We start from the raw sequence: 15347 nt of genomic DNA on the forward strand, positions 1-15347 counted from the left end.
AGTAGAGTTTGACTTTTCTATTTTCATATTTCCTCAATATCTTTGTTCTAACTTCAAACTAACTGTTTATTATTTTACTTTCTCTGCGATTTTAAATGCACCTATTTTCAATCTATTTGTCATACATGTTTAGTGATAATAACACTCAAGTAGTTGTATAATATAGTTAATTAAGGTGGTAAACACAAATCGTTATTCTATATTTACCTTCCAAGTTTTATTATTTCTTGTAATGTTCTTGATAATTTGGGTATCGTCATGCACCTATTAAGTTTTCGTGTTTAAAACCATAGCTTATTAAAACTTACGCAATATCTAAATGTTGATAGAAGGTTGATCTGATTAATCTGCTCATTTTTGTTATATACTCGTAATTAAAATTTTTGCAATTAAAAAAAAAAAGAAAAAAACATTTCAATTCCAAAGTATCTTTATAAATAATCGTGGTAGTCAGAATCATGTGAAGTAAAGTCATCATTTTATTGAATTATGACTCAATTCTGGAGACTGACTACATTTTCGTAATTCTAGTTTTACATTTGCCAAAGCAGGTTTCATCTAGATAAATTATGTGTCTATTCGGAAGCCTTTTAACTGACGCAAATAATCTTGTCGCTATCGAACGATCCTTGACGATTCGGTTATTGCTCGCTGTTCATTCAGTTTTTTGAGTTTAAAACCACATTCTGACAAAACTTGACGCAATATTTCTAAACTGGTATAATTGTATTCTGTACAATAGACTGCCTTTTGCTGTATTACTTCTAATTTCGCACCCCTGTTCTCATTATATAAACTATAAATTGTCCTACATATATAATCTTGAGTAGCTTTGTCAACTAATTCGTGACTACTCGATAAATGGAATATTTATTTACTCTAGTTAATTCAGCAATTCTGATTATGATTGCATATCAGATTGCTGAATATTTTCTTTTTTTAAACATTCGAATATACTTAAAATAACTTCCTGTGTTTGTATATCTAAATCTTTATTATTAAATTGTCTTTATTCTCACTACACTGTACAATTTCATTGACTTCATTCGCCCATGGTGTAAAGAACGCCCATAATTCTATTTATTTAAAGAAACGACGCTAATGTCTAAAAGGATTATTTCGAAGAAATTGTGTACATACAGCTTCAGCCAATAAAAATGCATTTATGTTTACGATTTGATGCTTTGATTGGTAAACAGTGGAGATGAGAGTCCACGTGGACTGACAGTTTGTTATATATTTACTGAATTTTATACGCGGAGTAAACATTATTTTTCATTTGTTAATTTGGTATGAGTGCCGTGGGTATTTAAGAAATATTTATTGATACTCCAATAACTGTCTTCTGCAATTGATATAGGAAGAACTATACCTACTAGTTTTAGTTTCTAAAAATATTGATCTTATGTTATAGACTTTTTGCTCTGTCATTAAATTTATTTCTAGTAACATAAACATTCACTTTAAAATATTAGAACTTCCTACCATTCTCGAATATTATTACGATTCATTAATTCGTGTTGACATAAGTGAGCAAGGTATTTGTATTAAAATTCTGTATTTACCATGGTTTCTAACTCAGTCTATTCAGAAATTTTTTTACTGTATATGACACTATCTAATAACACATCTTCTAGTACTGGTACTCTCAACGACAAATATAATACAAAACGTATTTGAACTGTTAAAATATTTTTGGAATCTAACAATAAACCATTATGTTTTGACGGATCCCAAATGTACCTGTAAGCCGACCATGTTGCACGAGACTCGAAAAAATTCTGGGTGCAGGTATTGAAAAATACTGTTGTTAGTTATTTCTTTTTGACAGTTTTTGACACGATCATGTTAGATCAATACGTTAAATACTAAAAGTACCGAAATACCTTCTTTAGAAGTTTTATAATTGTGATATGTGAATACGTGACAATTGCTAGCAGTTCTATTAATAAATATAGTTTGTGTTGAACTTTATGAAATTACGAGCATGTTCACAGTGATACGATAAAGTTTAAAAATTTAAAATCGTTCTAAAATTGTTGAATAAAATATTTCCATCATCATAGCACATTGTGTGATTATAACTATACCATAATATTGTTTACAATAGAATTTAAACTAAGATTTTCATAAGATAGGAGATTAGTAAATAGATAATAAATTTGTAGGTAAAAGTTGTCAATATTTGTTAACATTTCTTTAGGAATTGTTGTAATACCCACCATAATACGCAGCTGTAGCATTTGTATAGTTACAATAAATATTTTCGGGTTCCCTTTCTTAGATATTCATCAATAAGGATTTTAGAAGAAAATTTTTAGTTAGTTTAGAGTTTGGTTTTGACAAGAAATATATACTAAGTTAATTTTATTGGAAGAAAATGTCACTAGTGTCGTCTGTGTGGATAAATCAAATAAAGTTCCAAACGAAAAAGTTTTTTGTTCAGCGAAAGTTGAAACGGTGAGTAAACATATTTATTTAAATACTAAACTTTTAAATGAAACTCGTCATTTATAAAAAATTTTTTAATCTAATTCATTTATAGTATCAATATACTCCCAATGGTTATTCATTCTAAATTTTCTGTTGCTTTTTATACCTTTTTGCAATATTTGCAATGAAGTTTATTCATAAAATCAGCAGTAGTACAAATAGATTGGCCAAATTTTATAGTATGAAATCGAAAATGGATTTTTATTTATTTTTGTTGTCAATTTTTTTACCACTCATTGTTAGTACTAATTGCCCCATTACAAAATCATTTATCAAAAACTTAGTTCTTTTTACTAATTTACCAAATCAGAATCTCATTGATAAAAATTTTTTAACATATTGGATATTACTTAAGAATCAGTGTTAATATTTAAGTTTATCTATCGCTCAATATTATTTTTTATATTCATTATCCAAATTTGGTATATTCCGTTGTTTATATAAAGTAAGGGCTGGACTTCATGCCTGTGACGGATGTTGGTGCGGTTTAGTCGGTTATATGCATTGGGGTTGGGGACTCTAAATAAGGAATATAAAATTGCGGAAACAACTATGCCAATGTGATTTTTTGTCCATTATAATGTGGGCTTATCAAACCCGTAAATACAATATACAATAGAAGTGTTCTTAGCACGCAAAAGTCCATAAGCGAAGTTGATGCACGAAAAATGAAATAGATACGTTTCAAGACTTGTTACATGGAACTATAGACTTTTATAAATTGTGAGATTGTAAATAACAAGAAACAATGTTTTACATTAGGTTAGGTTGCGCTCTTTTTAGATATCGTTTCATTTCAATATCTATATTTCAAGCAATTTTATCTCAAACTTTAGGTCGTTGCTGCTATGTTTTAGTTTCAATACATTTTTTTGTCCAAATACAGCTGTATAATCACTTTTTCATAACTTCACCCTTTTTCATTTGCATTGCAATGTATGGATGCATATTTTGAGTCCTCACCTCCAACCCAATCTACATACCAAACCCCAACTACTTCCGTCATCGACATGATACGTCTCATTAAATTCAAATTGTAGTCGATACCTAAACATGTTATATTATACTTATATGCTTTGTAAATTTCTTCCAAATTCCAAAAAAATTATTTTGTCTTACTATAAAATTACCGTATTTCGTAAGTTAATTTCACGTTCATATACCAATGACTTCATAAACAGAATACTGCTTTTTCCAAGATCTGTATTCACCAAAACAAAACAGCGTATATAGTTTCTGTATTTTGCTGTTCCAAAATGTGAAAATCGTAAGCAACATTATAATTATCCACAAGGGATACAGAATAAGGAGTGATTTTTCTTTTCCTAAAAAGCTGACTAACCATATTTTTCACTAGTGAATTTATAAAAATTAACCACATCGGTTCTAAAAACACTCCGTATGTTTCAATTAATATAATTAGTAAGTCATTAGTGCACTTGAACATGGCATTTGGATTTATTCAAACTGCGAAGTAGCAACTTAAATTATTACCATTTCTTCGTTATTTTTTACTTCCAACCAAAACAAGTGATATAATGCAACTTTTAAATTTTGTAGTTGCAACAAAGAGCGACGTTGTCAAACTTTGGCAAACACCCGACAGAAACACAAAAGTTGCTTTGGTGGATACACACCTAAATAAAATCTTCCTTGTTGACTTTTGATTTTTGGATTTTCATCTATTACTTGAACCAAAATTTCAGTTTCTTCATTAGATGTTATTTGTTTTGGTGATTACCTATCTATATATAGATAGGATAAATGTCGCTTTATTGTCAATATTCGGAAATAAAAACTGTGTCTGATCCTATAAATGATCTATTGAGGTATATTTTGTCCTATCGCCTAATTTTTAATCATATAACCTATGCTGAGTCTCAATAGATATATATGAATATTAGTTTCTTTAGTTTTGAATTATTAGATGTTCTACAACTTCACAGCATTTATTAATAATAAAAAATATATTTTATCGGTTGCTGCATTTTTATATTATAAGAGATCTAGCAAATTTATTTCAAATAATAATGCAGATGTAATCCTTCTACAAAATATTATTCTTTCTTTTTCCATTTCCTTTGATTTGAGAGAAGTGTAATTTATTACTATTCCTGTTTTATACTCATTCAAAATCACTCAATTTAAAATTTCATATTACTTTGTTTTTGAAACGTTTGTTATTAGAAGCTTGTCAAATAAATTTTATTATGTTTGTCAATTTAATAAGTTTTGCGATATATTTGTAATATAATTCCTTTTCGACGAATAGAAGCCAATAAATTAACCTACTTTCAACGTAATCAGAGATGTTTATATGACATTTCAAATTTCAGCAGCGTAACATATTTTCTTTAGAAAAGGCCATCACCATATTCTCAAATACGACGCGTGATCAAAATACGATGGATTATTTTATTAAAAATAAAATGGAAAGGTACTTAAAAATTTGGAATAAAATTCCGGAAAATTGTAGATCGATTTTGCTGAAATGTTTACCAAACCTTATCCTTGGTTAGAGAAAATAATCCCTAAAAAATTTTTACCCATCCCGCTTCGTCTGTCCTCCAGCATTCAAATTTATAACAATTTCACTAAATATCTCTGAACATGGTAAAAAAGTTTCAAATAAAATTGAAGCTCATAAAAAGTTCTACAAAAAGAATTACACATGTCTTTCGTAAACCTATTCGTTTGCTTGTGATGACCCAGAATATTTCGATGATGAAGTCGCTTTCCACAATAAAGTGAATTAGAAACCAGTCAAAATTTTTTTGCAGAGCTTTTCATGATCTTCAACTTTTGTTCGTTTTGGAGATATTTAGTAAAATTGTTATAACTTTGAAGGGGGCTAAGGGGCAAACGAATTTTTTTAGGAATTTTCTTCTCTTATCAAAGACAAGCGCTTTGGGAAAAAGTTTAGCAAAATTATATCTTCTTCTTTAGGTGCCCTCTTCTAACGAAGGTTAGCGATAACCCCAGCAAAGTCATTTCTGTCTCTGGCCCTTTTTTATTTATTCTATAAGTTCCCTGTCGGTGCCTATTCTTTGCATTAGTTCTTTCTTACTGATATGAGCGGTCCAGGGATATCTCAGCATCCTCCGAAAGATCCACATTTCGAAACTCACTAAACGATAAGTAAGCATTTTAAGGTCGATTGCTCGGGATGTAAATAATTATCTTATTCTTAGAAAGACTTTTCTTGCTTGCTCGATGCTTGATCTTATTTCTATATCTGGGTCTATATCTAACTAACACCCTAAATATTTTTTAAGTTTATCAACATTTTCGACGATGCCACAATGGATGTTGGATGTTTTGGAGACAATCATGGTTTTAGTCTTTTTGATATTGATGTTAAGGCCATAATTTTCTCCTGTAATTTTTATGGGATCTAAGAGTGCTTGGAGATCCTGTTCACTGTCTATAATTAAGACCGTATCATCAGCGTACCTTATATTATTAAGAATTTTTCCATTGATTCTAACACCTACTCTTGCTTCATCTAACGTTCTGGCAAAGACTTCTTCTGAATATATATTGAAGAGAAGAGGAGACAACACGCATCCCTGTCGCACGCCTCTTTTGATGCCGTATGGTTCTGTGACGCCGGTTTCAGTTCTCACCACTGCAGTTTGGTTATCATAAAGTGCCCGTATGATTTTGAGGTCATTCTCGTCTAGACCCTTCCTGTAATTCCAGCTTATAGTGTCTTACATTGTCGAAAGCCTTTTCGTTCATAGCTAATGCGTTGGTGAATAATTATCTTTTCAAAATTCAAATTAATCTCCCAGAAAGAGTTGCATTTTGACACCAATGCATCCTCATTGCGACGTTTCCTTTTGGTATGAATAGTAGGAATTGCTTCAAAACGTTTACCTTTTGATCAGAACAAGTGGGGCTGTTTATTTTGGTTAGTTAGGGGGATACGGATAGACAGAAAAAAATTTATCAAATAAAAACTTGAAAGCGACTTGTGGCTCAACGAATTTGCATGTTGACGAAATAGTCGAACTTTTATTTAGCAAACAGATTTTGCACACATTTTGCAAGAAAGGACGTCCCCGGTGTCCTTATTTCCATTTTTAATTAAATTAAAAGTTATTCTCAATACGTTATACATAAGCCATGAACAAGATCTCACTAAAGCGACTGGAATAGTAAATCTTATGGCGGAACGAAATTCAATCATCACTACTAGTCTCAATACATGAGGGTATGAGTCATACTAGTTTAATACGCCGTAGTTTTTGATCACAATCGTTTATATACTCGTATACATAGTTGTACATACAAACTTAAGTCTTATGTTTACATACACCTTGAAGTTAGGGTAGTTGAAGTCTAGTTAATTTGGTACATATCCAGTAAGTTATTCTATTTTTTAAAAAGCAACACTGTCATATAAAGCAAATATATTATTGATAGGTTAATTTCGTTTAGGTCTTTATTACTACATTCTTCTAACTTATTTCCTACTCCGCGTTTGTTTTACGCCTCTCATTCTAACGTTCTTGTCGATCCAGCTATCATTAATAACTATAAATTGAAATGATATTTAATTGTCTAACAATAACTTATAACGTGCGTAATATTACAACCATTAGTCACTAAAATTGCTCCCGGTACTCACTCTTACACCAACATCGCACATAAAATGTAACGATTATTGCATGAACTCTATTATAGTTACAGTATACCGCCTAATCGGTATACTGTAGAATATTATAATTTATCAAAACCAATTTCGTACATTATAGTTAACAGTTTATCGGAGAAAAAAGTTTTGTTTGATACATACGAGGATGGTTCCAGAAGTACCTGGCCCACAAAGAAAACACAAAAATTTTGGAGAACGATACATTTATTTTTCAGCTCCAGACACTTCTACATAAGAATCGTCAAGCTCCTCAAAAAGGCCATTAACTACTGACATTAACTCTTCATTGCTCAAAAACTTTTGGCCACCCAGTTATTTTTTCAAGTCTATTCATAGAAAATAATCCGAGGTAGCAATTCAAACTTAAATTCATTAATTTTTGCCATTGCAATAACACATGTGTGAGCTGGTGCATTTTCTTGATGAAACAACACTTTCTTCTTAGCCAAACGCGGTTGTTTTGCTTGATTATTTCTTTAAAACGTTGCAATAAGTCCGCATTATATTCGCCGTTGATAGTTTCTTCTTTTTCAAAATAGTCAATGAAGATCATCCCTCACGCATCCCAAAAAACCAACGCCGTAACCTTATCTGCAGATGGAACGGTCTTTGCCTTCTTTGAGGCCGGTTTTCCCTTTTTAGTCCATTGTATTGATTGTTCATTTGCTTCGGATGTGAAGTATGAACGTTTCATACAAGGTTATGAAACGCCGCAAAAATTCGGCTTTATTTCTGGTAAACATTGCCAAACCCTCAATGGAAACATCTTCACGACGCTAATAGTGTTCCATTGTGTCCACATTTTCAGTTAATATACGATGTACTGTACTTTTTGAAATGCCTGTTATGTTTACTATCTCGCGCACTTTCAGTCGACGATCATCCAGTACCGCTTTGTGGATTTTCTTCAACATGTTTGGAGTCATCAACCATTTAGTCGACCACTGCGATGCTGGTCTTCGATTCTATTCTGTTCGTATACAGGAATTGTTCACGGTTTATTCACACAGATCTTGTTTTTAAACAAAACCTAGTTGACATCGGAATCTCTATAGATAATTCTTTCTGGAAATGGCTGCTCCTGTAAATTTTGAGCAAACATTTGTAATTGGCAAATTTGTTTGTTGAAAAATAATAAATCGCCAGAGTTTTGCATAGTCTGTAGGCTAAAGCTCTTGAGAGAGTTGAATCTTATATGGATGAGATTTGTTGTTAAAATTAGCTGTACGGTGAAATTTGAAGTTGTTGTGAAGATTGGATATTCCCGTAATTTTGGTGAAATTATCGTTCATAGCAGTTACGTTCTCAATTTTGGTTAGTTTTTGTATACCAGATTATTTTTGAAGAGAAAAAATATTTTATATTTTGGAAGATAACACAAACTATTTTATATTTTGAGGTCTAAAAGGAACCATTTATCCTTTCTTAAATACGATTATTGCTTATGTCTGCTTATGTCTACTGATTATGTCTACAAATAAGGCATCAATATTTACCTTCTAATAACATTCAGAAAGTCTGCTGTTTATAAGTTCAGCGACTTTTTTCTAAGAAGCTATATATGTTGAGGTCAAATTGAACTGAAAAAACTGGTCAACTTTCCGAAAACTGTTTTACCAATGGTCTCAGTGTAGAATGTACCTCATAAAACTCGTCACGCTCTTCTTTAACTCTAGTATCCATTCGACATCTTACCAATATTTTTTTTCTCACAGGTTTAAAGCGTGCATCCGCTTTTTTATAAGATTTATTTTTCGATTTTTAGCTCACTTTTTTGTCTTTAAACAGGATTTTCATTACTAATAGGTACATTTCTTGAGTTGGGAAAAATATTTTCACCTCTTTGAAAATCCGTTTCAACGCGGGCATGGTGTTTGTGTGTTGGAGAAGTTTTCGATAATGTATCTCGGTATATTTACAAAATTTTACTTAGTCAAATCCACAGTGTATATGTGTATTTATAATTCTTCAGTACTAAAGCCGCAATGTCAAGTGCGACCACGATTGAATTCGGAAAACCAGCAGAACACGGTGGCTCGAGATGGTGCTTCATCACCAAGAGTCAAAGAGAGTTGATCGACACACTGTTGGTTTAATCCACGTCAAAAGTCACGAAAATGTTCGCGATTTAATTTCATTTCTTGATCAAAATAAATTTATTATGATAATGTCCGATTAGACATATTCAATTCAGTGTTGCAATATCTCAAAACTCACTAGCAGCCTCATATTTATATTTGGAAATGATAAGACATACTGTAGAACTTTTATAGGTTCTTCATTATATACAAAACTATTAATACGTCAATTGACCTTGCCGTTTTTACAAACTTTCACACATATCCCACAATACTATATCAAGGTTATCCTGTTAAATATCCTGGAGAGTGTGAAATAACAAACACCATCGTTATAATAAGATAATGATGTTAAAGAGAGATTTCGATTATTTATTAAATTATAAACTATAACTATTATGAGACCATGATAAAAACATCTTACTATTAAATACTATTTTATAATCCTTTTATACTCCAATCTTACAAAGAACTAAGATTGTTATAGAGAATACTGTACAATTTAATTTTAATATTATATTAAGATTGTTAGAACATTTCCTAAAATGTCAAAGATATTTAGGATTTGTACTCCTGTATGTATATAAAATTGAACAAAATACAAATACTTGAATCGATATGTATAGTAACTAAACCAATATCTAATAAGAGTGAAATATCTGGATAGAGATTATATTATTTATTATATATATTGAAACTCGAGAACCAACAACGAAACTTGATGATTTTACTTCTAAAAAAACAATTGATCTTAATCATTTTTGTTTTGGTCGTACGAGGGTTGCTACTTGAGTTTTGAGATAGATAAATAAAAACAAATATTTGTAATTGGATATTGCTTTATTGGTTTTCTCCCTTGAGATGGATACAATTTTGCATGCGTTTGATTGAGGTACCTCCAAAACATGTGGTTTGAACGTATCAACTGATGTGTGAGAAAATGCATTGTCTGAACATTGGCAAACATATGCTGATGTAACATTCAGAATTGACCTTTCTACGTTGAAAAACAAACGATTATTTGCTTCGAAGTGCTTCGGGTCCGAACAATTTTTGTTGGATTTGGCTCGTCTTGAAAGACCTATACAGTCGCTTGTTGTCTAGTTTCTGGTTTATATCCTTAGATCCATGATTCGTCTGTGACGATATTATAGACGTTTTTTGAGCTCAGCGAGCTCTCGAATTTCATGGTTTGAGAAATATATACAAAATGTATTACTTTAGAAGGGCTCCAAAATAATAATCCTTTGAAACTTTTTTCAGTTTATGTTATGTATGAATGTTATTTACATTCCGACAGTCAATGTATCTACCTATCTTAGAAGAAGAAATAAATTTATCGAGATATTTTTTTAATGCATCTAAATAATCTTGATTGTAAGTCTGTTCTGTTTTAAAATTAGTTTTTTTTTTAATTTTTTGGGGAAAAATGAAATTTGACGTTTCGACTTTTGTGTAAGTCTTTAAAATATGATATTGACATTGACAATTTGGGTATTTATATTAATAAATAGATCACCTACATCATGAATATCAAAATAAGAATAAAATCAAAATAGAAATTTGTTCTATTAAGAAAAATTAATTTTTTCCTCAGACCTTACATCTCAATATGTAGCAATCTTAATCAATCAAATTATTTGTTTTATTAGAATTTACAAAATAGAGCTGTAAATTTTACTTAAAATATTTAGATCTTTTTTATTATTTATAGCTTTTTCGTTCTTATGAATGTGAACCATTTCTAAAAATTCTCTTTTTTTTAATTTCATGGTTCGTATTTTTTTATCGTATTGATGATCTTTTAGTCTATTTTTTAAATATTGAGAGGTCTGCCCTATGTAGACAGCGTCACAATTAGTACAAGGCACTTGGTATATAATATTACTTGTTTTTTTTTCTATTTTTCTTGCTAATACACTTCTCCTTTCAATATTTACTTGTGATTTTATTTCCGCATATTTCGCTCTCATTTTATCTTCAAATCAAATTAACGAGTACCAATTCGCGACTGAAGATAACTAGTTTTTCAACTTTTATGTAATTATAACAGCATACGTTATTTTATAAAATTCATTGGGAGGTTTATAACGGTAAAGGCAATTCGACTTAACTTTAAACTTCCAAAGAAAGATTCAATTTGAAAACATCATAAAACTTGAATTGTTAACTGAGACATCGCATAGAAAATAATTTTTTAAAAATATCTTCAACTTTTTTGATGATTTTAAAAATGGCCTCTCCGACAAGTGAAGGACAAACAAATAATAAATATTAAAAATGATCTACTCAATTGAAAAATTGGTGTGTCTTTATAGAAGATTAAATTCTATAGAATTAGGTCCCATTTAAAAGGCAAACTTTGTGTCGGTCAAATAATTTGATTAGATAACAGTCACGTGTCATGTTTAAGCTTAGATTGTACGAATAATGCAACAATTGTTAGAAATGAGAAAGAAAAAATTAATCAGACAAATTATTGAACAAACCCGAAAAGATTAATTTTTATTGGAGTCTTAAGAATAATACGATCATGTTCACTTTAAATGAATTGAAATGACAATATTTACATAATAGTTTATTATTTAATTTATGCAAATGATTTCTTTAAGGCTTCTTTATTCGCGCATAATACATATATTAAGGTTACAGAATTAAGCCACGAGTGCTGCGATTTGTTATAAATTGACAAAACATGAAAAATAAAAAATGCATACTGCTTAAGTCGTATAATACTTTTCATTCATAATGGAAATAACTATATCACTAACAGGTAGACAAACTTTGAACAATGAAAAACATGCCTAACCAGCGATAAAAATATCAAGTGAATGATTTTCTAATGAAAATGCTCATAAAATAAAAAACCGTTGTATTTCACTACCAGCAACATTCATAATTAAAAGGGACCGATTTTCAGATACGTGAAAAATGACAAAAATCAACCGATTGTGAAATGCGGACGCATTTCAATTTAAAATTATTCCTAAAGTCTATTAATCCAATAGCAATAGAAACCCAAAACATTCACGCATATTGCACGTGACCATGGTTAAAAACGCTAAAGCTGAGCATGTAACAGAACCGCACTCTTCACTTAAGAAATAATTTGCGGTTTCATACAGCAGATTAATAATATAAATTATAGATAATTATGCACAATTATTAACACAAAAATATACAATGTAAACGTGAAGTTTGGAATAGATATGAAGTGAGCAATTTTTAGATGATATTTAGTGAGATTTACCTGAACTCCCCTCCCCCCCCCACTTCTTATGTGAGATTGACGCTAAAAATATTTTAAACTTATTTTTTTCAATCATCAGAACAATAATAAACCGTTTAGGCATTCTGTAGGTAATTTAAATGAATTAAATGAAATTCAAAGTACAAACTGATAAATAAATAGAACTTTTTTAAAATATTTGCTCAATCTATGGAGACTTGTGTACTTTTTGGATTGAAATAATTAGACACATGTCATCTGGAATTTCTGATAGTGCTGGAAGACAGTCACGGGAAATGTTTACATTTTCTTCGTCTATCCATTTTAAACTTTTATCCACAACGCTTGACTACACACATTGATTGAATCTTGACTACAGTTTCCGGTCGAACCGCATGAAGAGTTGATCTGTGCTTCTGCAGCTTTACACAGGAAGCGAAGTAATTACCACATTTTTAAAGCCATGAGATTTATTTTAGCTGGGAAAATTAATTTTCAAAATAATTTCTCTTTATAATATGTAATATTTTTTATTTTTAAAGTTGACGTAAGCTTTTCGATAATCCCCCTCGGCTTAAATGATATTTGGTGAGTTTCTATTGAACCCCTCCCCCGATTCTGAGCTCACGTAATTAATGGATATCCCCTAACACCGAATACAGAAATCGAAAGAAAATATGTATATTGAAAAATTAAAATAAAATCTTCATTTTCATTCAGCTTCCATTGTCCTCAATATTTATAATAAGGGGCTCAACTCGCAAATCAATGACAATGTCTATTCTGCACATTTTGGTTTCAACCTTCTCCTATACATGTTGAATACACCTCTCCCTCTCATTAAGTGTAATTCGTTAATAGCTTTGTGAATAAAATTTTTAACGTCATACATTGGCGTAGCCAGGTTTTATAACAAGGGGGGCAAACCATGGTCCATAGTCGTACAAAATGTAAAATTTTAAAATAAAAAGAAAAGGCAATTGAAAATAAAACTTTGAGATTTTAATTATACTTAAATTATAGTAATAACATTTTTCTTGGGTTCAAACTAAATTTATCCGAAACTTTCTTCACTAAGCACTCCTGATTTTCCTTCAAAAATGTATACTCATCAAACCCAATCCAGTGATATCATCACCCATTATACTCCTGACAGGTTTTCACCCTTCGTAGGGTACTGAACGATCTTTCCACACTAGCAGAGAGATCACCCAACTCATAAAATGCCATGAAAGATTCTGCATTATTTTTGAAATCTTTTGAAGCCATTCTGAGCATGTTTGAAGGATGAAGATAAGTTAAAGCAAAAGCAGGTGTATTTTCGTCAGAGAATTTAGCATTCAAAGACGAAGTTGCGGAATCAAGATAGGAAATGATTATTGACCGGTTCCAGTATTCAATTGCAGATTCAGATGGTGGATTACTTCTGTATATTTGCTTTTGAGTGACTCGTGGTACTGACAACTCAACCCCTACTTTCTCTACGATATCAAGTGATTTTTTAGATAAATCGTAAGAAATATTTTCGATACCTTTATATTATTTATCGGAGCTTATCAATTGATTTTAAAATGTTCCTAAAAGCAACCAAACGACCACTACAACAAACAAAATATATAAAACGGATAACAAAAATATATGCAGAACAGAAAAATATGTATATTTTAGATTTAATTTTTTGTTTATTAAAATTCTTGCAACCAACAACAACTCGTTCTCAATCACCTTGTACTTCTCATTCTTATGATTGCCTAGAACAACTATTGTTTTTAAAACATTTCTATTCTCGATTGTCTATATGCTTCAATTTTTCTTCCATGACTACTGTATAATTGATTAACTTTCTGATTTGAGGCACAAAGAAATACCCTCCTTTATCTTTGCGTCAGTAATTTTAGAAAATTCTTTTTTTAAATCCAAAAATATTTCCGCTTCCTTCTTCTCTTCAATAGTATCTTGTTCAAAACAGTAGAACGATTATAACATCGTTCTGTCGTGTTTTAAATGTATAAAGCACTTAAATTAATCAGAAAGGAAGAGGGATAAATCTTAAATATCTTATCGATTGAGTTTAATTATCCGTCTATTGCAATTAAATTCATAGATACTTGCCGATTTTGCACAACTAAGGAGAGTATAAATCAAAACTATTAGAACGGAGATGCATCCGAAAGAATAATTCTCGCGTGAAGTTAATAAAAAGAGCGTACAAATAACTTTTAAAGAGAATAATATTAGTATTATTAATATAATGTACAATAATGTAGTGTTTTTCTTATTTATTTGTACTATTTCTATCGGTGAGGTGAATTTATAAACATTCTCTTACTTATTTAATTTATTTAAACACTAACACTAGACTCTAACTTTTATAATAAATAACTTATCACTACTCGTATAATTGAATAATGACACTTTATAACTAGTGATTACTTTTATATTTCGTTTCCTTCACTATGACTGTTTAATATAAACTAACTAACTCCGTTAAACATGTTCGATTTTATATCAGACACGACATTTCTAGAATTCTAGAAAGTGAAGAAACGTAAACAAATAAATAAAAAACGTTTCTAGAAATTAGTTCTAAAAAATAACATACACAACTCACCGCTGTTTATAAAAATCATATTAGGCGGCGCAAAATCGCCAAATTTTATAATTTCATTATAAGCGACTTCACCTGTAACAATATGCATTAAATATATGATAAAGTATTACTAAAAGTATGACGTTCTTTTTTTTCCTCTCACACTTTTTCCTGGTTTGAGAATTAATGTTTGTTAATTTTATTTTCCTTTTCATAAAAAAAGTAAATGATTTACTCCGTTATTTCACTTCTGCTAATACTCCTCAATTCTATTTCTCTCCCTATAATATTCTCTTT

The 15347-nt window shown here is 30.4% G+C and overlaps 1 protein-coding gene across 4 annotated transcripts in view; it reads left to right on the top strand.

Moving 5' to 3' along the window:
• LOC130440858 (ras-GEF domain-containing family member 1B-like) overlaps positions 1-15347 on the top strand; it is a 551095-nt gene that overhangs the window by 472274 nt on the left and 63474 nt on the right. Inside the window, exon 1 of one of the 4 annotated variants that reach the window (XM_056774232.1) lies at positions 1999-2460. The exons of the other annotated variants lie outside the window; for them this stretch is intronic. Coding sequence (XP_056630210.1) covers positions 2381-2460 — 80 coding nt within the window. The 5' untranslated portion in view covers positions 1999-2380. Of the gene's footprint in view, positions 1-1998; positions 2461-15347 lie in introns of those variants that run through there. 4 annotated transcript variants of the gene reach the window in all.

This window comes from Diorhabda sublineata, chromosome 2 (genome assembly GCF_026230105.1).
Source record: "Diorhabda sublineata isolate icDioSubl1.1 chromosome 2, icDioSubl1.1, whole genome shotgun sequence".
NCBI lineage: Eukaryota > Metazoa > Arthropoda > Insecta > Coleoptera > Chrysomelidae > Diorhabda > Diorhabda sublineata.